This window comes from Enhydra lutris, unplaced genomic scaffold, assembly GCF_002288905.1.
Source record: "Enhydra lutris kenyoni isolate GAN:26980312 unplaced genomic scaffold, ASM228890v2 scaffoldscaffold73, whole genome shotgun sequence".
NCBI lineage: Eukaryota > Metazoa > Chordata > Mammalia > Carnivora > Mustelidae > Enhydra > Enhydra lutris.
Window position 1 is genome coordinate 2,294,388 of NW_019154157.1, and position 25,111 is coordinate 2,319,498.

Here is a 25,111-nt window from a genome sequence, read left to right on the forward strand (position 1 = left end):
TTATTTGACTTACAGTTGTAACTTGCCAAAGTCAAACAATAAGTACTAAATTTAATTTTTAAAATTCTTTATTTTTAAATAAAGTTTAAAAGTAATATGAGTAGTGGAAAATATTCAAATACAGAAATGTATAAAGTTTGAAGTCTCATGGAATCTACACTATTTTAAGAAAGCCATCAGTAGACTTTTCTATACATCATAAAACACGAATTTTTAAGTGAGTTCATACTATATATTTTTCTACCATTTCTCTTAATATATCATGGCCATTTTTCCATGTTCATACACAATAAATGTATTTTATCAATTTTAACAGCCATGTAGATTTTCTTATATGGCTGAACCATGTGTTATTTAACCAATTCTTTACCAATAAACATTTAGGTTTTCTTCTATATTTTTCTACCATGTACTTCTTAGGCTTCTGTAGTTAACTTAAACATTGTCACTTCCTGTTTCATTTTGTCTTCTCATCTGGAAGACTTCAGTGTGGCCATGACCTCCAGTTTAATAAATACTTGAATATGTCAAGTGTCAATGTTGGTAGACAGTATACTAGTCAGGACTGACTCAATTTTAAGCAATAGAAACCCAACTCAAAGTAACTTAAAGCAAAAAAGGGTATTTATTGGCTCACATAACTGAAAAGTCCATAGGGATATACTAGCTTCAGGCACGGCTGGATCCAGGGGCACAAACATTGTCATCAGGACTCAAGTCTCTCCATCATTTGGCTCTGCACTGGCTTCATTCTCTGGCTCATTTGATATGATGGGCCCTGTTGGTTTGAGTTTTTCATACTGCAAAGCCAAGCAACCTCAGTAAAGAGAGCTTCTGAGCTTCTCCTCCACAGTTCAGTGAAAGTCCTAGGGCTGAGTATCACTGGACCAAACTTGGATCACATGACCATTCCAGAATGAATCTTTATGGTGAAAGAGATGGACAATGCTGATTCATCAGGTCTGAATTACATGTCCACCCATGAAGCTTAAAGTTAGGCCAGACTGTCTGAATCATGTGGACTGAAGATACGGAAAAGTGGTTCCAAGGAACATCACAGTTGTTACAAAGAGATGGAATGGATGCTGGTCAATCAAAAACAACTGATGTCAATATGACCAGCTACTGAAAAAGTTTAGTCTCTGTTCACTAAGAGCTGGCATTTGTTACTTTCTTGATAATAAAAGTATTCTGAAAACATCATGAGGAGTTAAGTTTGTCCTGTACTCAGGAAGCTTGTAATCCATTTGAATATAATAATTGTGTCCAATAGCATACTTTGGATGATGCAATAGTGTTTCAACATAAGTAAACTCAATGGCCTTGAATCTGAGAGCTCAACCATCTTGCTGACATGATGCTGGACAAGCCTCCCACTGGCAAATAGTTCTGTGAGGCTACTGAAGTCAGTGGTAAGTTTTAACTTCAGTGGAAACCTCTTTTTGTGTTCATTTAGTCCTTTGCCAAGGTGAACTGGTAACATTTCTGTCACCTCTGTATTACTGCAGAAGAGAGAAATGGACAGTGCTTTCAATCTGCTGTAGTCTTTCAGATCTGGTAGAAGGGGTCTCAGTGCTGAAAATGGTGACATATACACAGGTGTAGAGGCTTACTCTGCATTAAAAAAAAAAAAAAAAAAGGCTGCTGGTCACGTAGTATACAGCACGGTCCTTCCAGTTGTGAACATTAAGTCCTGGGGTTGGGGGGTGGTGGTAAGATGCAAGCTGCTTCTATTCAAAACTCCTTGGGTGGAACTGAGTGTAAGACAGACTGGTACCAGTTGGTAGTTTTCTCAGGCACAGCCAGTCTGATTGCAACATGTCAAAAAAGGCATACAAGGGCTGAGTCTAAACAGGCAAATAGGGTACCTTCATCAGGGCTAGCCACACCAACAGCCAGGATGTGATCTGTCAAAATGGGTAGATTGATGTTGAAGCTCTGTAAATTAGTTTTTATCCTGAGCACTCCAGGGTCATTCCTTAGGATTTGCTCTGGATACCATTTTCTGACCTTAAAGGGCCAGCCAGGTATAGCAGCTTTCATTTTTCTGTTTATCTGCCCAAGAACTTTCAGCTCAGTAGAAGGCTATATTCTCAATTCAGACTTGAGGTTCTGTTGAGGAGTCTATGCTACATCTGGGAATGACAAGGTTGGGAGGGCCAGGTTCATGAAGGTTGGCCCTACTCTCTTTGGTAATCAAGTCTCCATCTTCTGAAACTCTGCCCATCTCTTGAGAATCAGCTTATAAACAAGGCCTTAGATTGGTTGGCTGTTGCTGCCAAAAGACTTAGATTGAGATCTGTGGCAGGGGGAGAGCAGTTAAGATCCTAGGTTTGAGTTTAGGCTTTCTTCATTTTCAACCATCAATTTTGATACACAGCATACATTAGACTCTTGAACAGATGATCATCCTCACCTTAAGCCCCTCATTTTGACTGCGTTTGACAGGATTAAAGGGAATGACTGGCAGTGTAGATCAGTGTCTTTTTCTGTAAGTACAGAAGAGAAAATCGAGCTGACGTTTTGAAGGTAGTAAAAAAATGGAGTTTGTAGATAACTTATGAACAAACAAGTTATATGTACAAGCAAGCTAGTCATTAGATTTTTATTAGTTGAGGGTGCACAGGCCTTGTTTGATGATTTGTAGACAGAATCATGTAATCAGGGTTAGTCTAGAGAATAAGAAAAAAAGATACAAAGAAACCATTCCCAGGATTTAACCAGTGCATTCATTAGAGTACAGTTGAGGACAGCTGGCCCTTAAGTAGACTGTGAAGGAAGGGATTGAGATTTTTCTCATGACACAAATTGACGTCTACTTGTTTAACATGATCTGGTCTGGGATTTCATGAATTGAATCCATCCTGCAGAAACAGATTAAGTGTCTTAATGCCTGGGTGTATCTCATAGCAAGGAATGTCAGCCACTCTCAGTGTAGAACAACAGTATGGAGACAGATGAAATTCCATGAAAACATCCACAGAGACAAGACACTGTGGTCTTGTAACATTAGGAAGAAGCTGCAGGAAGCTCTTGAGTGTACTGATTAAATTTTAGCTGCAGGCTGTGTAGATTTTCAAGTCACTCTACATTTCCAACAACAAGGTTGATGATATGCAACTTGAGATGCCCAGTAAGCAAGCTACCATGGCCTGGTCAAAAGGCCTACCTCCAAATATCCCTAACACCTGTAGTGGATGGTACCAGATATTAAAAGATCCATCACAAAAGAATACCTCTCACTGGTAAGAAGAAAACTTTCCAAAGGATCACATTTAAAATCACATACATGAGAGAGGATGTTCAAAAACAGTCTCTTGTGGATCAGGTGTTACATGTAGTTACAGCAGAGTATTCATAATTTTGGAGCAGATATGCTAATGATGGAGGAAATTTTTTAAGGTTATTAGCTCATTTATCCCGGAAACAGCAGTTAAACTGAATAATAATCAAGGAGCAGTGTAACTGTCACAGGCTGAGTCATAGTGACTTGTAGTTTTGAGAATAAGATGAATAAGTAGGTACCCTTTTAGGTAATGTTGCCAGAATTTCAGTTCTACTTTCATAGTTAATGGTTATCCCTTGCACACGAAGTAGAGTACCACGGCTGATGATGGGAGGTCCAATGTACAAGTTGGTCTAATATGGCCTCAATGAGGCATCATCAACTTTAGTACCAGCTTCAATACCTGGCGATTCAGGTATCCAAGGAGGATCAAGACTTCAAAGTTATGTGTTTCAAGTACCACTAGAGCATCTGGTGTTTGTTTAAAGCAGCTGGGTAAGGGGGTGTGTCAGTGCAGAGTACACATGAATTGCTGACTATATTGAATCCCAGGAATCACTGACTTGAAATCCATCTGGGGGTACAGGGCTGCTAATCTAGGTCCATTTGATACCACTTTCAGCCCACATGACTACTCTGGGTGGGGGGGCAAAGATATGCCCATCTTCTTGCACTTTTCTGATTTTGCCCACAGTAAGTATTCCTAAGAATGTGCAGCATCAACTGAACATGGACTAAGTTGGGTAGAGATACAGATCAGAATGCCATTCAGGTTGCACATGTTGTCTAGGGCAGTGGTTTTCAAACTGTGTTCTGAAGAATTCTAGGTGTTGTAAAGAAGTCTCCTTATGGGTCACCATGGTGGTAAAGGAAGATGCTTGTGGCAGGTTTCAGGCCCCCCACTCCTGCTTCATCTACAGCAGCTTCTCTTTTACTCTGGGCTTCCATACAGTTTTCATCCAAAGGGCTTCATGGTCACAAAGCCTTTGGAAACCAATGATCTAAGAATAAGTTGTTCACAAAATGCTGAAATACAAAAAATAGGTCACAGAAACCAGAAACTGTGAGCAAAGCCTGTGGTAAGCCAAGAAGGAGTCTTCCTAATCATTCTTTCCCGAATATGGACCACATTACAGAATGATGAAGTTAACATTCAAGTTTGCTATAAATTCTGATGGCTCAAATTGGGTTTGTGACTATCAGAGAACAGGCTATTGGCTTTAAGTGACATTAGCACTGGATTTTTGCAGTCAACATACATCTGCAAAATGCATTCCATTTCTTTGCAAATATTATCCCAAGTCCATGGCTAGATGACTTCTCTTCCAGCACTGGTATGATCTCAATTGGCCACAACTCAAATTCTAAGAAAATATTTCCTCTCATCCCTCCTCCCCCTTTTCTCCATCCTTCTCCTCCTCCCTTCCCTTCCCAATCACCTCACCAGAGATTCAATGCCTTTGAGCTAGATTTACAGCACAATTCTAACAGAGAAGTATATTGCTAAATGTCATGGAACCCATCCAATTTGGGGTGCAACATTAACTTTTCCCCATTCCCTTCCCATATGTCCCTACAAATCTTCTAGCAGTTCCTTTAACAAAAAGAGAGAGTTAACGGTCAAGATGTAGGACTCTCAGATGATTAAAGACATGCCAATTCAGTTACTGACAAAGTAAGAAATGGGGGGGGGGGCAGCCTTCAAAGATGCTCTTTACTCCTGGGTCCCCAGGGCAATCAGGAAGCACTGGCTATACTGCTTTAAAGCAGTTTCCCCATTCCACTTAAAGGAATGCTGTGACAATAACATTCCGTGTTTGATTAAACTTAGGACACACTGGGCTAAACAGCTCAATGAGGCTCTTTGTTGCAAGTCTTCTGAGATCCTTTAATACACTACACTGAATCAGGGGAGGGAACATATATTCTACCACAATAAAGGACTATGGGAAATCTACGAATATATATTATGAGTATGCATCAAATATACATACACACACAAATATGAACAGCACTGCTCTAAAAAAAATGTAGGACTCATATTAAGTACATGTTTGGGGGTAGAGGACTATAGATAAAATCTTGATGTCTAGTAGTTAATAAGACTTAGGAAAACAAAAAAAAAAAAGAGGACAAAACACGAACAGGAATCTCCAGTCAATTAAGCCATTTGGGAATTTAGGAAAACCATGTGAAAAACAGATCTAAAAGTAGCTTCATGTTTCACGTTACAGTCTTATCATCAGATGAAAGTATGCCTTGTTGACTAGAATAATCTACCACTATGAAGAACAGTCCGCTCTTAAACCTTAGGGGTATTGCCATGGAATTCTGGTCTAGATGCAGCCATCACAAGATTACACTTACAACATACCGACTGACTAAGGGCACCAGATCAGGAAGTTGAAAAATTTTCTGGGGTTACCAATCTCCAGTCATCTTAACACTGCAGGTGAAGTAGAGGCTAAGTTAATTCCATGGAGAGAACTGGACTGGGAGTCAGAAGGCCTGACCTCTACCACTTTGTAGCTGTATCACCTTGGATAACCTTTTAAATTTCCATTTCCTTGTTTGCAATTTACTGTGTTATTTTGATAATTGAGATTAATGCATGTAAAAGTGCTTTGAAACTATAAAGTGCTATATAAACATAAGGGATTACCATTATAGGTTCTACCTGGAAGTATCAAGAGGCCTTTTCTGGAATCTGACTGGAGCTTTTTGAGATGCTGTTAGGTAAAGGGTTTCCTTGGTAGAATTTCTTAAATTTGAGTGAAAAGTTCTGGTTCCTGAGTAATCCCAAAGATGCTGTGAGTTCACTGTGCCTTTGTTTTAATCCCAATATCTGCTGGTCAGAATATCTGCCTTCTATTCAGTAGGCTACTATAGACTTGAAGTGGAAAGAATAAGATGCAGTGACCTGGGTAGGATCCTAGACCCTTCATGAATTTCAATCACTTGAGATTGTGGGGTATGGTCCAATGCCGTTCTTGAAAAGATGTTGTCATTCTTCAGTGTTGGTAACTAAAAAATCCTCTGGTCCAAATTTATTTAGTGTCTCTGAAGGCTTTAACTGAAGAAATGAAATGCACACTCAAGGAACAAACTGGGCCTTCGTTGTGATAAAATAGCTTCAGCTACTTGGCTTAAACAGTTTGACTTCACTATAAAGGGCTGTGCTGAATCTGGGTGGAACAGGACAGTAGTAGAGGTGAAGGCCACATCGTGATGGCTAAATGCCTCTTGGATCACACTGGTCCACAGGAATGATGTCTTCTTCAGCAGTAAGGTGAAGGAATCACCGATGGCAAAAATCCAGGTACCAGATCTGTAGGCTGATGGAACAGTACAAGGAAGGTGGTCAGAAGGTCCAGGTGAACACTCAGCAGGAGGCACAGGACTGGAAGGGATAGGAACAAAACAGGTAAGATAACAAATGCATGGAATTACAAACACAGGGACTCTAACACTAGGATGTGTTGTCAGCATATCAGCTGCCTGATGGGTACTAATTCTCGATAAACCTAGCTGAGAAGCGGACAAATTTTACTGGGAGTAAAAAAGCTTTCTGATTAACAATTAGTAATGATAAGAACAGAGAGGTCTCTGGCAGGGACTGCTTCCTGACTCTTGAGAACAAACTGTCTTAGGGAAGCAGCAAACAGGAATTGCCCTAGATCTCATAATCTGGGGGAGTAATCTGTATTCAGGCTGCTGAGCAGTGCCTGACTGGGGAGAAAGTAGTCCCACTGGTAGCACAAGAAGAACTGAATTTAGGTTTACACACAACACCAGAGGAGATCTTGTCCTTCTTCCTTTTCCAATGCTTTCCTCAAATTATCTTATGATCTTGTACTTTTAAAAGCTGTTTTTAACTTTCATTTTAACAAGATTCAATCTTGTGTGGGAAAGAACAAGGTACCTGGAGAGTAAGACCCTGGTATTTGCACCCTTCTGTTAATACCCTATGCAATGTACCAGTTTCTCTTCATGTCTGAGGATTCCCTACATCTTTTAAAATTTAGAAAAACAAACAAACAAACAAACCCAAACAAAATAAAACAAAACAAAAAAACAAAAAACAAAAACAAAAAAACCCACCAGGAAACACAGAAATAAACATGACTCATAACCAGTGATCTTTTTCCTAACCACGAGTAATTAGGTTACCACGAAGCGATTAAGCAAATGCTTACTGAGTCTCTTCGGATAGCCCACTCTAAATGACTCCTTTCTATGAAAGGCTTCATCATATGCAGGTAGTACGTGTGGGCAAAAATCCTTAAAACAAAGCCCTTGATTTCAAGGGGCTTGCTATCTGGAAAAAGAGCAAATACTTGCAAATGACTACTTTACAAGGTATGCTACGCAAAGATAGCTAAAAGGTAAACAACATGATATACAACTTAAGTTAGGGAGACTCAGGGAGTAGAGAACATCTGACCGAGGAAATGGCAGTGTTCTGACAGGTGAAGAACCAGAGGAGTACACTCCAAAGTACAGCATGAAAAAGTGCAGAGATGGTTAGTAAAGAATGAGGCATTTTGGAAAATGGCAAGTACCGTAGTTCACGTTTGATGAAGTGTGGCTAGAGTTTGCACTGAAGGTCTGGCAGACACTCAGGTCTTCAAATTCCCAGTAATGGTGCTGGTGGCAGTGCTTGCTCAGTTGCTGTCTCTTCTCAAAGCAAGGTCAACAGCCCCCATGTTCAAAAACAAAAATATTGAGCTCCAGAGTTCTTGTCATATCCTGACACACTCTTCAGGTCCCAGATGTTGAAAATCTGGCAATCTGGAGCCCACGCTGTGGCTACACAGAAAAGCATCTGCTCCAGCTAGTGCAGAACACGGTAGTGAAACCTTTTCGGCCTCCTATCCTGGATATCTCATGTTTTGTCATAGATTTCAAGCTTTGAGTTCCAGTTTTTTTTTCTCCCTTCTCCTGAAAAAAGCATCTTATAAGATCGCCACAGTCTTAAGATTCTTTTGAGGTACATCCAGATAATAACAAAAGAGCTAAAAGACCAACACATTTTTCTCCAAAACAGTCATTTTTCTGGAAGTGAGATCATTTGTCTTTGCCCTTTATGTAAAAGGAATAGTCAATTGATTTTCTCAGACATTTGTATGAAATAGCAAAACAGGTAAACACCTAACCAGACAAAATACACATAAATGTGTTTATGTTCACTTGCTTAGAGCTGTACCACTGGTAAGCACCACTCCACAAAATGAAAATGTTTGAAATCCAACTGTTCAAACATTTCTATAGTGTTTGCTGGACAATGGCCTGGAATTTGATAAAAGCAGCTGACAATTAACAAAGGAGCAATCACTGGCATTTTGGCCATCTTAGTAACACACTTGCAAGCAAATAGAACACAAAGCCAGCCAGGAAAAAGCTAAGCATTGAAACACTTCCAAATCTACTGATTCTGAAGTTCAGCAGAAGTCATCACAAAACTCTTCAGAGAATGTTAACCCTCAATTAATAAAGATAAACCCCCAAACATCTTCGGGAATTCCATGCCTGGTTTAGTCTGTTCCAGTGAGCCAGCTTGCTAAAAATCCACCTGCACCATTAATTAGCTGGCTTTGGCAGCACCATTTAAAAATAAGCCTGCTCACTACCAACAGCACAAAAAATATAAAATAGAAGCAAGTAATGGATGGCAACCATGGTTGTGAAAAATGGTCAATGAAAGAGAAAGGTAGGTACCAGTATAAGCAGCAGAACACTAAGAATTGCTGGGCAAAAGATTCAACAGGCTTCTTGATACTAGAAAACACACCCATTTCTGGTTTTAGCTGCTTTATGTGGGGTGCCATTGAACCATACCAACTTGTCAGCCACCCTTCAAGCACCCTATGGTAAAAAGAAAGGACTCAGAATAGAAGCCAAGCAGTGGAGTGTTGTTACCCCAAATATCCATTATGCATAGAAACAGCTCACATATCCCAGGGATTCAAACGGGCTTCAAATCGGTTGTGAAGGGTCCCAAATGACATCTAGGCCTCAGTTTCCTCCCTGTGGCATTAAACAATTGGAGTTCTTAACTCTTCTGGGTCACAGCCCCCTTTGATAACTTGCTGGCGATGGATCCTCATTCCCCCCAAAATGCACACTCCCACTATTTCTGCATACAATTTCGGGGAGTTTGGGGTATCTCCAACTTCAATCCAAGGTTCCCAGGTTCAAAATCCAAGAACTGGGCAATTGCTAACTTTTCTTACAACTCAAAAAAACCCCATCACAAACAATAATCATCCCTTACGTACACCGACGCTTTATACTTTACAAAGCGCTTTCAACCCCACAAACATTGATAGGCAGAGGAGGAAACTGAGGCGCCGACAAATTACAGAGTGATTTGCCTAAGGTCACTCGGCCAGCTGATGGCTAGGCCCGGAAGCAAACCCAGCTCTTCCGACTCCGGGGCTTGTCTCCCCACCCCGGAGCTGCCGCCAGAGCTCCCGCCCCTCACTAAGGGGGCATAAGGAGGAAAAGGCAAAGTAGAAAGCCCACCACCAACCATCCCCCGGCGCCCTCTTGCCCCCCCAACTGGGTCCTTGCAGGCCCCGAAGGGTGGCGCCAGGCCTCCAGGCCAGCCCCGGCCACCCCCGCCTCCCCGGCCGCGCCAAATCCCGCCGCCGCCGCCGCCTCCCCGGGAGCGGGGCGGAGCAGCTGCCCGCCGCCGCCGACCACCCGGACGACTCCTCGACGAATCGCAAACGCATAGGCCGCCGCCCGAGTTCTGCGTACGAGAAGAAAGACGCGGCGCGAGCGCCAACGGCCACCGGGCGCGCGCCGCGGCGGCCGGGCCTGCGCCCCAAGAGCTGGATGCCAGAGCAGGAGAAAGAGCCGCCAACCGATCGCTCGATCGACCGCGCGCCCGCTCCTTCGCCCTACCAGACCGGGGAGGGGGGGAGGGCGCGCCAGGGCTTCTTCAAGTTAGGGGCCTGACTCCCCGGCGACGAGACAAGATGGCTCCTCCGGTCCGCGCCGCAGCTACCGTCCCGGCTGCGTCGCTCGGCCCGCCCCCGGTACTGTTTCTTTAAATGGCGGAGAGGGTCATGAAAGCAGGAAGAGAGGCGCGCGCCCTCACGTGACAGAGGCGGGCCCGGCTAGCAAGATCCGGTCACGTGGAGGCCCGCTGCCCGCCAATCAGGAGGCGTCGCATCAGGGCGGGGGCGGGAGGAGCTGCGGCTCTGTGATTGGCCGAATGCGCCGCGGAGGCCTCGGGGGCTTGGGGCGTCGGGGAGTGCGCGAGGCGGACCGGGTTGTGTGCACTATCGGAGACAAAGCGGTGGCTGAGGTGGCTGTAGCGGCTGCGGCAGCGGCGGCAGAGCAGCCCTAAACGCCGAATTCCCTGGTGCTGAGTCCTGTCATCCTTTCATCCAGCGCGGCGCGTGGGCGGCTGGTCTCGCGGCGGCGGCGGCAGCGGCGGAGGCGGAGGCAGCACATGGTTCCAAGAGCGCGCTGCGGTTGTTGGGTTCCAATTCCGTGGGGAGGGACAAAGGCAGCTTTGAGCACCGGGCAACGCCCTGTCGGGTTGTGCGCTCTCCACACAGCCCTCGACCCGAGCCTTGAAAGCTGGGACTAACTCTTCTCCGTGAGGAGGAGGCGGCCTAGGAAGCGAGGCCCTGGTGGGCCGGAGAGACGGAGGCCTCTGTCTGAGGGAAGTGGGGGGAGGGGCGTTGCCCTCATCAGGTGATTTGGGCGGGTCAATTCTGAGGCATTTTTTGTGGGTCAGTGTGAGGTAATTTAACCCATTACACTGAGGAGATTGGGACTGGAGCAGAAGCTAGGTTGGGTCTGGGCTTTGGAAAAAGGAATCGTCATCATCGCTTAGGAGACCTTTCAGTTGGGAGGTGGTGAAGCCGGAATTAACGCCATATGCACTCCATCGACTTCATGGCCGCCAGCCTGGGGCCTATTTAAGAACCCTGGGATCGTTGGTATTGAAGAAATGGGTGACTGCTCAGTTTTATGACAGAAGCTGGTGAATTTCCGGATTGGTAAATTTTCTGATCGGAAATTTAGAGGAACAACAACAAAAAAAGCTTGAAGAACGTGAAGATGGAGCAGTAATAAAACCTCCCAACTCCAGTACATCTACTCCAAGACCACATTCAACTCCTTGAACTATCGCAACTTAATGCTAAAGCTCTTTAAAACTACAGATTTATAAGGTTTTTTTTTTTCCAGAATATTGCATCACAATTGTGAAGATAAAAACTTAAAGGAGAAATCAGTTGTAGTTTTAGACATCTCTTTGAATATATTTTGGATAGATACTAGGTAACCTTGTTTAACAGTAAGGAGCACAGACTTACCAAACCTTTACTGGAAGGAATCCTGGAAAATCTATTCCATTGTAAGTTTATATTTCCCAGTTAGTGGGTGAAGGACTGGAGATCTTACTGCACTCATGGCTTTCACAAATTACAGCAGTCTGAATCGAGCTCAGCTAACCTTTGAATATCTGCATACAAATTCGTAAGTATCTTTTAGGTGCCACTGAGGTCACTGCTAACACATTCCTTGATAATACGAAAATCCTTTTCCCAGAAAACTCTGCTTTTTTACTTTTGGGGATGTATCACTGGATGAGTCTGGAGCTCTGTGTTGAAGAACTGAGATCAGTGAAATATTTGTTGCTAATCCAGAAGAATATGATCTTCATTTGTTGGATCAAAATATATTTGATCAAATGCAAGTTTTAGTGTTTGAAGTCCATACATTGAGTTGTTTCATTCTGTGATAGAAATCCAACGAGTACTCTTCTTTGGATCGCCAGAAGTTGGACTATTCTAGAATCAACTGTTTCTCTTTAGTGACACCAGCCAAAACAGTTAGGTTATAATAAGTCTGTTTTTTCCCTAACAAGGAAAAAAAAAAAAAAGGAATGAAGACCTTTAAATGACAACTTGTGAGAAGAAATTATTAGTTTCTCTTTTCAACAAACAGTTGGCTTTATCTTCTTGGGAAATTCGTACCTACATCCCATATAGATTTTATATGCTAAGCAGGAAATGGCAACTTGTTTAAACTCAAAATTTAAATAGCCTTTCCCCAGAATGTGTGCAAATCACAGAACACATGTGTTTATGGTTGAGTTCATGAAGAGATTATCGTTACCCCATGTTGACCTGGAATGTTTTAGGGTTAATTCTTATGCCCACTCTCTTGGAAGTAATTCAGTGGGATCATAACCACATAGTGTTTTAACACATTCGTTTGTCACTTGAGTTGAAGGTAAGTATTCTACCGTTTTAGTACCTGGAGAAGTGATAAGCTACGTAGATGGCCCAGAGATCTGAAGAGCCACCTCAAGGGCTGAGGATACAGACTTCAGTCATTTAGTAATAGTGAAATGACTTTAAGCCTTTTATGGGAAAGGACAATATGTTGTGATGAGAGTCTGTAATTTTTTGTTTGCTTTTTCCAATCGAGGAAATAAAATTTTTCTGAGTAGTGAAGTGAATTGCCAAATGGTGATAGCCTGGTTTTTTTGTTTGTTTAGGAAGCTTATTATTGATCTACAACGTTTTAGAGTAGCTACTGTAGGTGCCATTTAAGTGAAGTCTCATGCTATGGATGATGAATCTGAAACCCAGTTAGATAAGGTTGTAGATCAGGCTTGTGTAGCTAGTTGATAACAGTCTTGGGTAAAATCTTCAGTATCCTTTTTTATATTTGAACTGCCACGTTTAAGAGCAAACATTTGGAGATTGCTTAGATGATTGTGTTTGATAAATAGTTACTTCAGTTCCGAATTGTGGAATGAGAGGCCAAATTTGGAATGACAGAATATATGATAACCTTGGAAGACCATGAGCAGGAGTTGTGAAATTGGGTGGGTTCTATGTTCCCCCAAAGACTTTAATAATAAAATAATAGTTACAACAATTAATTGCTTCTTGCCACCTTAAACGTGTATAATCTTTATAGTAACCTTGGAGTAAGGAGTATTCCTATTTTATGTTTGAAGAAACAGGCTGAGATTGAGTTAACGTGCCAAAAATTACACATCTGCTAAGTGGCACATTTCAACGTCTCAAGATTTAAGGCAATAAAATTTATTTGGCTATAAGGATTTGTGTCTTTAACCATTAGGCAGTACTATAACTAGTCAGATTTACCTTTAAGGGCTTTGCCTTCCTTCTAAAGCAAAGGGTTTCCTTCTTGTTTGGAAAGCCTATTAAATTTATCTCAGAAGTCTTTGAGATTCTGGAATATTCTTTTGCTGTCTTATTAATAGGTGAACAGAACTGAGGTAAAGAACTGAGCTCTAGTTAAGTCACTTGTTTAAAGTGAAATTGGAGAATTTTCTGTGAATTTGACTTACCATACTGAATTGGAACCACCTGCTTGCATGACCATTTGAGGGTTGGATGTACCATTTTGGAAACTTTAGATTTTCTAATCTGGATCAGACCTTTGAAGTTGTCTACTTTTGAATGTGTCCCATCCTGCCAGAAGAAACTACGATCCCTAGAATACTATGATAAGTTGGTTTATAGCCAATTTCAAGATTATTTATTGTGGTGGCATGACTGGAAGTTCATTTCTAAAGGAAACAAGTTTTTAAATTTTCATAAGATGTGACTTGTTACTCTTAGCTATGGTGGGTGGATCTTCTCTATGTTAAGTGATGCATAGAGATGCATACCTTTAGAAATGGGAAGATTTGTGTCATAGTACTGTCTCCTTTGTTCTAATTTTTAAAAACATAAGACCATAATAGGATGTCTGACATCTACGATATTGCTATATTTTGAATTATGAAAGGTATGGCCCTTTGCTTACTGTCCATGTAATTTGGACTTGTAGGCTGAACCCAGCTAGGCTAGAGGAATAGAAATCAATGTGGTACAATGCAGGGAGCATGCATGGGCTTGGGAGCCAGCCAAGCTTAGATTTGCCTGCTTCCACGCTGAGTCTTTGGGCAGGTTGATCCTTAGTTTTTTCATCTATAAAAGGGGGCTAATCTGATCCTTAGTTTCTTCGTCTATAAAAGGGGGCTAATCTGGCAGTTTGAGGATTATGTGTTATGTTTATAAAGTACTTAGCTCATGCATGGTACACGATAAACATTGAAGAGATGGTGATTATTGTTTATTGTTTATTTAATGTATAATAATTTATATAAACCAGAAGTCCATCAGTGTAATAGTTTGCTCTTTGGTGGTAGTCATTAGGCAGATACATTCTTAGTAAATTCTGGAGCATTTGTTGGAGACAGTTAATGTCTGTCTTGAGAGGGTTTGGTTTTGTTTTTTGTTTTTTTTTGTTTTTTTTGTATGATGTTTAGGGTAATTGTTGATGGTTATTTTGGTTACATCAGTATTAAGATTTAAAGCAGGCCTGGGAAATTCTCATGATAACATGAAAGTTTAGGCTACTTTTTTTTTAAAATACAGGGTGTTGCTAGTGTGAAATGGTAAGTTACGGTTTTTAAATAAAAGCAGTTTTATGCTGTTAGCTACTCTTTAGTGGTAGGTTTTGTGACTACTAGTAAAAACTTCCTGAGCAATCTAGGTGCTAGATTCCAGATATAGTGGTAGTAGTGATGTTCCTTTTTAATAAGGTGCGTATCTTACATCACTGCAGTACTGCTAAGTGGTCTGATAGAAAGAATGCTTAAGATTCCTGCTCTCTGTGTCTCTTCCTGTTGGCACATTTAATAAATTATCTTGGCAGTATGATAGTTGTGGTTTGATTTATCCGTGTATATAGTGAATATAGAGGAAACTGTCACCTCTAGAGACTTCATATTTTTTGGGATTTAGTTGAAATGTAGGTTTACACTCTAAATATATTAAAGCCGTTTTAATGTAAAATGGTTGCTCTAGTTTCTCAGCTTTATTTTCTAGCAATTAAGGCAATTAACTGTTGTCAACATCTCCAAGAACACAGCAGAAGCTATCACTGTATATGGACTTGTGGATAACCTGTTGGTTTAAATTCAGGTTGAATATAAATAGGGACACTATTTTCCTTATGTAATGAGTAGATTTACCCATAAATTTGTCACTGGAAATGCTGAGCTGCAAAACTATTTTGATCATGGCACAAATGGTATAAAAGTCAATGGAAAGTGAGAGTTTGCTAAAAATCCTTGTCTTTTTCCAGATGGTTGACCTTTCTTGGATAACATGCAAAGAATCTTTACATCTCTGAAAATAATTTTCTTTGATATTTATTCAAATACGTGTTTCAAATGCTAGCAAGCAATGAATGTGTCTCTCTGAATATTATTTGAAAAAAAGGGGAAGAAATTATGTCGGTATGTTTTTGGTTCTTAAGATTTTTAAGAAATGTTTAGAACTCTGATGTTAGAGTTAGTAGGACCCATCAATCAGTTGAAGGTCCAGAGAAGGTAATGGGTGTTGCCTCTGACCTTCCCAACAGTTGTCACAAAGACCCCTTTTATGATATGTCAGTACATATCACAAAAGTATCCCTTAGCTACATTTTATTATTTTTTAAAGATTTTATTTTTATTTATTTGACAGAGAATTCACAAGTAGGCAGAGAGGCAGGCAGAGAGAGGGAGGGAAGCAGGCTCCCCGCTGAGCAGACAGCCCTATGCAGGGCTGATCCCAGGACCCTGAGCCGAAGGCAGAGGCTTAACCCACTGAGCCACCCAGGCGCCCCCCCTTAGCCACATTTTAGCGATATCTGTTAGGGATCTGAAATATGTATGTGTGGAACAGCATTGACACTCTGTGGAACAGCAAAGGCCATTTGGAATGTTTTCTTTACATTCTGAATTTACAAGGCACATTTCTAAACATTGTGTAAAAAGCAGTGAAAACTTAGCCAGAGATACTTTGTGCTTGCTGTTTTGAGATCTTACTGAATTCTAAATGTCTCTCATTTTCATTTGAAGCAGTCAGAAATAATGTATGACTGAGAAGCAGTTGCCTTCATTTTTTATTTCTTTGCCCTGATGGCAGACGGTATCAGAATTAGTTTTGGAGATTATTTTTATTCACTATTTTCACTACCAAGGCCAGTACTTCATTCTTAAACATATTTATTCCAAAGATTCCTGAATACAAGTTGTAGTCCCATTCTTATTATGGTTGTATTCTTTTTGTTGTTGTTACAGGAGCTATATTTCTGAATTTCCTTGATTATAGTTAAAGTACACGTTTTCACAATGAGAAATTTACAGTAGAATTTATATCTGTACCTAGCTATCCTTAAAATTAAAAACATTTAGAGTTTAGAAAACTAACTTAAACTCTAAGTTTCTAAGCCATTTCTAAGACAGGAAAATGGTTTAAAGCTTGAGAACAAATGTTAGATTTGCTTTTAACTTATATTACCTTTACAAATCACCTTAATTTTCTGACATTTCTCCCTATTTCTTTAATAATCTACAGAATACTTCATTTCTTCCATTGGTAATTTGAAGATTTTAAGATTACAGAGGCTTAAATTTTTTAATTAAAGATAATTTTTATGCAGGTTTTTCTCTTAGAAATTATTTTTCTTTTCTTGTAAAATAGTTAAGGATTGGATTTGGTCAGAAGAATTTGAGCTCTGTTTTCTAGGTGAATTGGAGATAAGTTTCTAATTTTTGTTAAGACATATTTGTTGGTGCCACCTTTGGATTAACAGCAGATATATTCACTGATCTCATGGGAGAAAGTTCTTCCTAAAATTCCAAGAACTGCTTTTTTTTTTTTTTTTTTTGAACTAATAGTTTTTAATTCAAATTTTGCTATTATAAAAATTTGTAGGTTAACTTGAGGAGGGGAAACTAGTGTTCTTGGACATTTCAGTTTTGGGTGTTTGTTTTATAAGCAAATATTTTACAATTTGTTTTTTGTTTTACATGCTGTAGTAAATGATCAGAGATCCTAGATACTGGTTATTTAATTTTGGTATATTTCATGCTAAATTATCAGAAATTTTCACTTTGTCTGTGGGCTGAAATGGTATAAAAAAGTCAGCGGGAATAATTTATTTTTGAAAAAATGATGATGGTAATGTATTATTTAGGTTAATGATTTTAATTTTTACCAAAAGTCAGGTTTCTAGGTGGACACATCCTAACTTTTATATTGAAAGAGGACTATTCTAGGAAACAGCACAAAATAAGGAGAATGTAAATGGAGAAAAAATTTAAGGATTCATCTTATGCATAAATACCATATTTATTGAGTTCTGAATAACATGGTAATTGTGTATTTACCTAACCCAACTTTGAGCAGCCTCCTGTTACCTTTTTTTTTTTTTTTAAATTTCTAAAAAAATTTTTTATAAACATATAATGTATTTTTAGCCCCAGGGGTACAGGTCTGTGAATCGCCAGGTTTACACATTTCACAGCACTCACCATAGCACACACCCTCCCCAATGTCCATAACCCCACCACCCTCTCCCCACCCCCTTCCCCCCAGCAACCCTCAGTTTGTTTTGTGAGATTAAGAGTCTGATGGTTTGTCTCCCTCCTGATCCCATCTTGTTCCATTTATTCTTTTCCTACCCCCCAAACCCCCCACGTTGCAGCTCCACTTCAGAGAGGTTATCTTCTTAAAAGGGCTATCAGGGACCATAGGAAGAACACACCAAGCTGTCCTTACAAGAGGAATTGTGCAAGAAGGTCTTCGATTCCTTTCTTTAACGTGGTGAGGGTTGCTCTTAGCTAGAGTTGAAATGTCAGGAACTAGATTATTCTCCCCTTTCTCCTCACTTTCATTTGGAATATTTTGTTTACAAACTGCACAGAAGCAAATGGGTTTTCTTCTTTCACCAATGGATAACATGCAAGTATTGGTAAAGCAAAATGTTAGCAAGGTGTCCATTGAGCATGCTTAGAGATATGCAGAAACTGATAGCTGGTTAAGGCAATGAAAAATAAAACACTGACATTTTTCTAGGCACAATATGAGTGGTGAAAAAAACTGCCTTTAAATCAATAGTATGTATAGGAATCTTAACGCTTCATAGTTGGTTTCTTAACAGAATAAACATGAGTAGATAACAGAACTTGATTAACATTTGAAGGGGTTTAGCAGGCTCTTAAAAGGCTCTAATTTGGGGGAAGTTTAAATTTCAGTAGTATAAATTGATAGCACGAATGGGAATTTTAGATTTTTTTCCCTAAAAACTAATATTTTATTACCTTGACTTATTAGGTGTCATAGTTCAATTATTTAATTCTTTTGCTGATTCTTAGTATTTATCATTTCAGAACTACTCATGAATTCTTGTTTGGTGCTCTTGCTGAACTGGTTGATAATGCAAGGTATGTAGTCTTTAGGCATACAGTCTGTGCTTGAAAACTTCTTGGGTCATTTTGACCTTTGCTTCTGAAGATGTGGGAGGAAGACAATTCTGTAAGCAGCTGTAATTCACTCCTAAGGGGTCTCTTACCCCAGAGGTATTTTTAATAGCACGTTAGTTGATACTTCTAGTTTACTTGGTTGATTTTAATTCATCCATTGCTTTTCCTAAAAATAATGAACTTACGACATCCAAAGTTATCTTCCTTTGTGTATTAGAGCACAATAATTGTAGCGAAATGCAGGGAATTAAGATAGAAACCTAGGAATCAAATTAATGGGACAGATAAGATCTGATTTAATTTGTGCTCTCAGAACAGTACACCACCTAAAGTCTTTAAAATTATACCAGAGTTAGGTATGTTCTCAAAACGTGTATTTTAATGTCAGATGACTTCCAAGTGATCGAAGTTTCTTGTTAGCTGTGCTTGGAAGAAATTCTTTAGCACTGTGTTACACTGAGTTCTTAGTGATGGAAGTCTATAAATGTTACTATACAGGACTGGAAAGAAGTTTGGGTTGGCTCAAAGATAAATAACAACATCCAAATCAAGATTCTGTTCATTATGAAAATATTATCTCAGAGTTGTTTCTGAATGCAAACATAAAATTCAGACACATTTCTTGTTGACCAAGTGTTGATGACTAATAAAGGAAGAGGGTAAGAGTTGAGAGAAGGTTTTTTTGTTTTTTTTTGGTAGAAGTGCTTTCTAAATGGATCCGCAGTTATAATGAGCTTGCCTATAATTTTTGTCTGTATATCTATACTATAATCCTGTACCATTATTATTTTCATTGTTATTCACTGGGATTGTTATATGGAAGTGTGCTTGTTAACAGGTTGTTTAATCAGAAAACTCCTGTTTTCTTTCAATCCTGGTTGACTCATAATTTTTGTATTCAATTTAAAAATGGTGTAGCTTAATGGAACTATATTTGAACTTGCCACTTGTTAGCTTAGTGAGACCATGGTGTGCTGTGGTAGACTGCCTTTTTGTATATCATATGGTGAACTGGAGATTCCTGGGAGTATGTGTTTCCTGGTCATGCACACATGTTGCCCATCTATCTTATATTTGAAACTGTTTTTATGTGTTTGGGGAATAAGTACATGTAGAACTGTATGGATTTGAGTGGATTTTTTGCATTTAAAACTTAGAAATTCTCTGTGCCTCATTCTCCTTGCCTGCAGTTGGCAGAATTGGACTAGATTAGTTTCAAGCCTTTATTTATGACTGAACTTGTATTTCAGCTGATGTTTGGTCTAATGAAGTGCCCTAACTTCCTTTCATAAGATTATAGGCTTGTCAATTAGTCTGCTGACTGTAATGTATATACTATGAGACCTGATTTTTCATAGGCTTTGTGGAAGATGATGTTTTTCTTTCTCCTCAGTATCTTGTACATAAGAAAAATGGACAAGTTACATTTTTTATGATGGCTATCAAATTAGTGAGAGAAACATAGTTGTGAGTCATTTTTTAGTGTGTAAAGGCAAATGTTCTTTCATCCTCTAGATATTTTTACTGTGAAATCTGTATTTAAAAGACGTATACAGGCCCTATGTGTCATGTGGTTATTTTAAATAATTTAGAGTTTCAGAACTGTTTCACAGACATAAGGGAAGTAGTGTTGCCAAGTGTGAAAGTGTACTTTAATGGATACAGAATTTCTGTGTGACTTCCTAAAAATAAACTCAAAATATTATGCGTTCCACTTAAAATACTATGTATTTTGATGGTTGATATTTCATATTTTCATTTTCATATATTCATTTCTTTTAATTTTGCAGAGATGCTGATGCCACCAGAATAGATATTTACGCAGGTAAGTTGTACATCAGTCCTTTCTTCAGATGTTCAGTTCCTTTGAATGCGTTTATTGCTGTGCCTAAGAAGAAACGTCTGAGAGCCTGGGGAGATGGCACAGTTACTCCAGGTCATAGGGTAGAAATAGGGCAGCTCTAGTCAGGCATGTGATAGAAACCAAGAATATTGGTGTAAGGAAACTAACATGTGGTTCCCAGATCTATAGATCTATCTATTTATTAAATATTTTATTTAATAGAGCGCGAGAGGGAGCACGAATAGGGAGGAGAGGGAGAAGCAGGCTCTCCGCTGCGCAGGCAGCCTGACTCCATGCTTCATCCGACCCTGGGATCATGACCTGAGCTGAAGACAGATTCTTAACCTACTGAGCCACCCAGGCACCCCTATAGATCTATTTAGATAGCCACTGAGAGATTTATGGGATGATGGAGTAGAGTAGTGGGGAGTGAAGTGACCAAGTACTGGTGATTTTACTGGTTTGGATTACTGATTGGTTGATTTTACTGGTACCTGGAGTCAAAAAGAGATTTGTTGGAGGCCAGTTTCTCTCTCTGCAACCTCAGTGAGGACTTGGAGAGTTGCTGGTGTCAGTTGCATAAAACAGTGGATCAAGTGGGTTGGCAGTGGGGTTTGCTGAGGAGATGTTCTCAGGCAGAGGTGTCAGGTAGGAAGGAGACCTGCTTTGCTTGGAATTTAAAGTTTTTTGTTTTTGTAAAGATTTCATTTATTTGAGAGAGAGTGACAGAGAGTGAGTGCATGAGTGGGGTGGCGGGGAGAGGCAGAGAGAGAGAGAGAGAGAGGGATAAGCAGACTCTCCATTGAGCAGGGAGCCTGACGCAGGGCTTGATTCCAAGACCCTGAGATCATGATGTGAGCCAGAGTCAGATGCTCAGCCAACTGAGTGTACCAGGCACCCTGGAATTTAAAGATATTAATGGTGTTTCCTGTTCTGCTTATTTAATTGGCTCTGTTGTAAATTCTTAGTCATTATCATTGGCTTTTTAAAATTTTAAATCATTATTTTTAGTTTACTCTCTGCCTGTTCATTGTTTGTACCAGCATGTTTTTGATCATTTGAATTGCTAGAAATTTGGAAGCAAAATAGAGGAAGATGGCTTTTAAATCCTATTTGGCTAGCATAATGTATAGGTCTCTGACAAACTTTTCTAAAGTCTTAAATAACACTGAGAAAAGTGAAGTGTTTTTGTGGGAATATACAGTTGTCAAATAACCCATCTTTGTGGACTCACTCATGAGTGGGAACAAGCAAACAACTAAGAGACAATTTTCAGAACCTCCAGTGTTACATAATTTTATGAAGAATCTTGGGGCGCCTGGGTGGCTCAGTGGGTTGAGCCGCTGCCTTCGGCTCGGGTCATGATCTTGGGGTCCTGGGATCGAGCCCCGCATCGGGCTCTATGCTCAGCAGGGAGCCTGCTTCCTCCTCTCTCTCTGCCTGCCTCTCTGCCTGCTTGTGATCTCTCTCTGTCAAGTAAATAAATAAAATCTTAAAAAAAAAAAAAAAAAGATTCTTCCCAGATACGATGAATTTCTCATGCCTGATATACACGGGAGCAAAGAAGATAATTCAGTACAGCTAAAAATCAGCTATATTGCTTATTCTGAAAGCCTTTTGCTCAAAAGGCTATGCCAAAGTGGTGAAAATAAGACTTGTTTTATTTTTAGTAGAAAGGAACAGGAACAGGAAAGAAAGGAACAAAGTAAATATCAGGTGTTAGGGATACATCCAGAGGCACAGCACAAGAGTGTTAAAGATGGTTACTTAAACCCTAAGGCCAAATGGAGGCACCATTCCCAAGTCACAGTGTGTATCTTACATCTCAAGTGTACTTTAATGAGGAGCAATTACAGTTACCTCTTAAAGAAATGTTTTAATCCTTGTATAGATGGTAAAGCAGAGAATGGGACTCTACTCCCAAGTGACGTCAAAAGGACAAATCATAGCTGAGTTTACTTGAAAGAAGTGTTTTAAATACAGACCACCCCTGCCCCCTCCTCCCACCTTTGGTGGGTGAATTTCACTAAGAAAATTTAATCCTTCGCGATCAGAATACAACAGAACTGTTGGATTTCAATTTAAATGAAAAAGACCCACTGTACATTTATTCTGTGCTCAGTGTTCTTACTCCTGTTGTGCTTAGGGAAGAGTCCAGAGAGGATGTGATGGGGTCTTTTCTAAGTTCTCATTAGAGAATTTAAGTCTTTAATTGGAGAGACAGTTAGCACTCTGCAGGTGATTAGAGAACAATAACTTGATCTTGTGGGAACTGTCAAAGCAGTTAAGGATTAAATGATAGAAGTACTAAGCACTACAGCATTTTAGAAAAAGACTTGATTTACTCCAGATACCTCCAGATTAGGAATCCTGGCTGAGATGTCCTTAACTTCACACTTTTCTACCTCAGAGCCTTACTAACACATTCAACAGGAGGAATAAAAGCAACTTTAAATTTTACAAGTACAATGATAGAATTAGTAATACCCTAGTACTGTAAAGTTCTTATTGTCAGGGCACAGGGGAAAGTATTTTCCTGTCTCCCATTTGAGACTAGATTGATTCTGAACTTGGAAATCCCCTTAAACATCAGATTTAGTTTGACTTCATTAAAAAGTCATGTTTTAAAAGAAGGGTGACAAAGGAACCAGACTGTTAAAGTGCAGAGGTGTTCATTTACCCAAAGCATTCCTGTTCCTGTTAGACGGGGCCAGACAATAATGTGCCTATCAGAAGTAGACTTGGTATTTTTACTGACTACTTGACTTCCTTGGATCGGCAATGCCATTCCTCAAAGATCCCCTTTGTGATGCTAGTAAGTGGAAAATTAGAGCACATGTAACTGAAGTGAACACTACTCAGATTGCAAAAGAACAATGAAGAGCTTGGATTTCATTTTATTAACAACTTCTGTTAAGGACAATATTTTCTCATCTCTGACCTTTGACTTACGAGTTCCATTTTACATTTCTTCTGCTTCTTTCTGTCTCCTCTCCAGTGGGAGTTAGATGATTGGATGTCAGGCTAATTTGGAAAGCCAGACTTGGCCATCCTGGGAAGAGTTTAGATGTGCATCCTTCCAAACTCATTCTGATAATCTTATTTAGCTGCTACCAGGATCTGAAGTACAACTGTAAAGAGGGCAGTTCCACGACATTTGATTGGAGTGGGAGCGTAAAACCTGCAGCTCTAGATTCTTTCAACTCTCTTCTCTCTAGAACTTCCTTCATCAAAATCCTTTGCTTGGAGGCTTCAGATAACAGTTGACTGACAGAAGTGAATATCAGGTGTTAGGAATACATCTCTAACTGGTGGGATGTCTGGGGAGATAGTTTTGAGTAGAGAAACCTTCTGGTCCTTGATACTCTAGCTTAGTGCTTCTCACAGAGTGGTCCACTGATGGATAGCATCACCATCCCCTGGGAGCATTTTAAAATGCAAATTCTCAGATGCCTTCTCAGACCCACACAGACTTTCTGGGGTAGAGCCCAGAATCTGTATTTTTAACAAGCTCTTCAGTTGATTCTTATGCACACTTCATTTTGCTCTAGCTTACTCTTAATCTCCTGCTTAAACCCTTCTGCTTAATTGATTTGCTACAGACAGTAGCATCTGTTGGACTGTAAGCTCAGTGAAGGCAGTGATCATATCTGCATTATTTACTACTGTCTTCATCACAGAGCCAGGAACAGAGAAGTGCTCAGTAAATTAAACAGGTGATCAGGATAAGCCAGGTGTTGATGCGATATTGCCTATTTACAAAGTTGAAGAAGTGACTGCTGTGTCAGCTAGTCTCTTGGCCTTGAGGCAGTCTTGCAGAGGATCATGTGGTCTTGGGTACTACTAGCTGCTTACAGACTGTTGATCACTATGTGGCCAGGAGATCCTCCATTGGTGGATCTCTTAACCTTGTAAATCATCTGAAATATCTTTAAATGAAATCCTTGAACAAGAAAGGGATCTCAGACCCACTGTCAAGTGATGATTATGTGCCTAACAAACACAAGGGCCTAGAAGTAATTTCCTGTATAGTTTTCAAGGAGTGCCACTTGGCTTGAACCATTCTGGATTCCAAAGCAGAATCTTCATGTGTGTTTTATGGCTGAAGTGTACAACAAATGGCTCTTGGCTAGATTTAGAACACTTCTTTTACCATATTCTGTATCTGACCTAGTTTGAGTCTTCATGTTATACTTTGCTTCCTCCAGAAGGAAACGTTGGAAGCCTCTTTGCACTTTTCTTGCACTTGCTCATGCTTACTAGATCTCACTTGGATTCTCCACGCTGATAAGAGGCACTGCCATAAGGAGAAATGTTCTTATCTACCCATAGTACTTACAGGAAGGTCCTTGCTCTTGAACTTTCAAGAAGCATTTGTCATTAATGTTTCAGCAAAGTCAGCTTCCTGAACACGTTGTGATACTTGAAAATCTGTGGTTTATAATACTTTTGAATAGCATTTTAAATTACACTAGTCCATTTAACAGAAGGTGGTCATGACTCACTGAATCTTTAGGACAAAGAGTGTTTTAAACTGGGATTCCTCAGCTTAAAGTTGGTGAACCACAGCTTACAGAGACAAAAAAGTACTCAGGAACTAGGTTCTAAAGCAGCCTTGGGTTTGTCCCTATAGTACTTTACGTATACCTCCTGCCTTTTAGTAGAAGTGCTCTCC

At 40.0% G+C, this 25,111-nt stretch overlaps 1 protein-coding gene and 1 long non-coding RNA gene across 7 annotated transcripts in view; one reads left to right on the forward strand and one right to left on the reverse strand.

Moving 5' to 3' along the window:
- Positions 1–606: 606 nt before the first annotated feature.
- Positions 607–10,320, reverse strand: LOC111160056. 3 transcript variants are annotated; one of them, XR_002641451.1, is made up of 3 exons: positions 7,849–10,313; positions 5,964–6,686; positions 607–4,312 (listed from the first exon to the last, which is right to left on the reverse strand). It is a non-coding gene; the product is annotated as an uncharacterized LOC111160056 (long non-coding RNA). The 3 variants fall into 3 exon arrangements; XR_002641452.1 differs by having other exon boundaries at positions 607–6,621; positions 7,849–10,320; XR_002641450.1 differs by having other exon boundaries at positions 607–6,686; positions 7,849–10,318.
- Positions 10,321–10,500: 180 nt separating this feature from the next.
- Positions 10,501–25,111, forward strand: part of LOC111160053 (MORC family CW-type zinc finger 2) — a 60,926-nt gene continuing 46,315 nt past the window's right edge. For 3 of the 4 annotated variants that reach the window (XM_022522855.1, XM_022522854.1, XM_022522858.1), the window contains exons 1-3: positions 10,501–11,785; positions 18,501–18,554; positions 20,384–20,418. In XM_022522855.1, coding sequence (XP_022378563.1) covers positions 11,718–11,785; positions 18,501–18,554; positions 20,384–20,418 — 157 coding nt within the window. In that variant the 5' untranslated portion in view covers positions 10,501–11,717. The remainder of the gene's footprint in view (positions 11,786–18,500; positions 18,555–20,383; positions 20,419–25,111) is intronic. The other variant, XM_022522857.1, reaches the window with a different exon arrangement.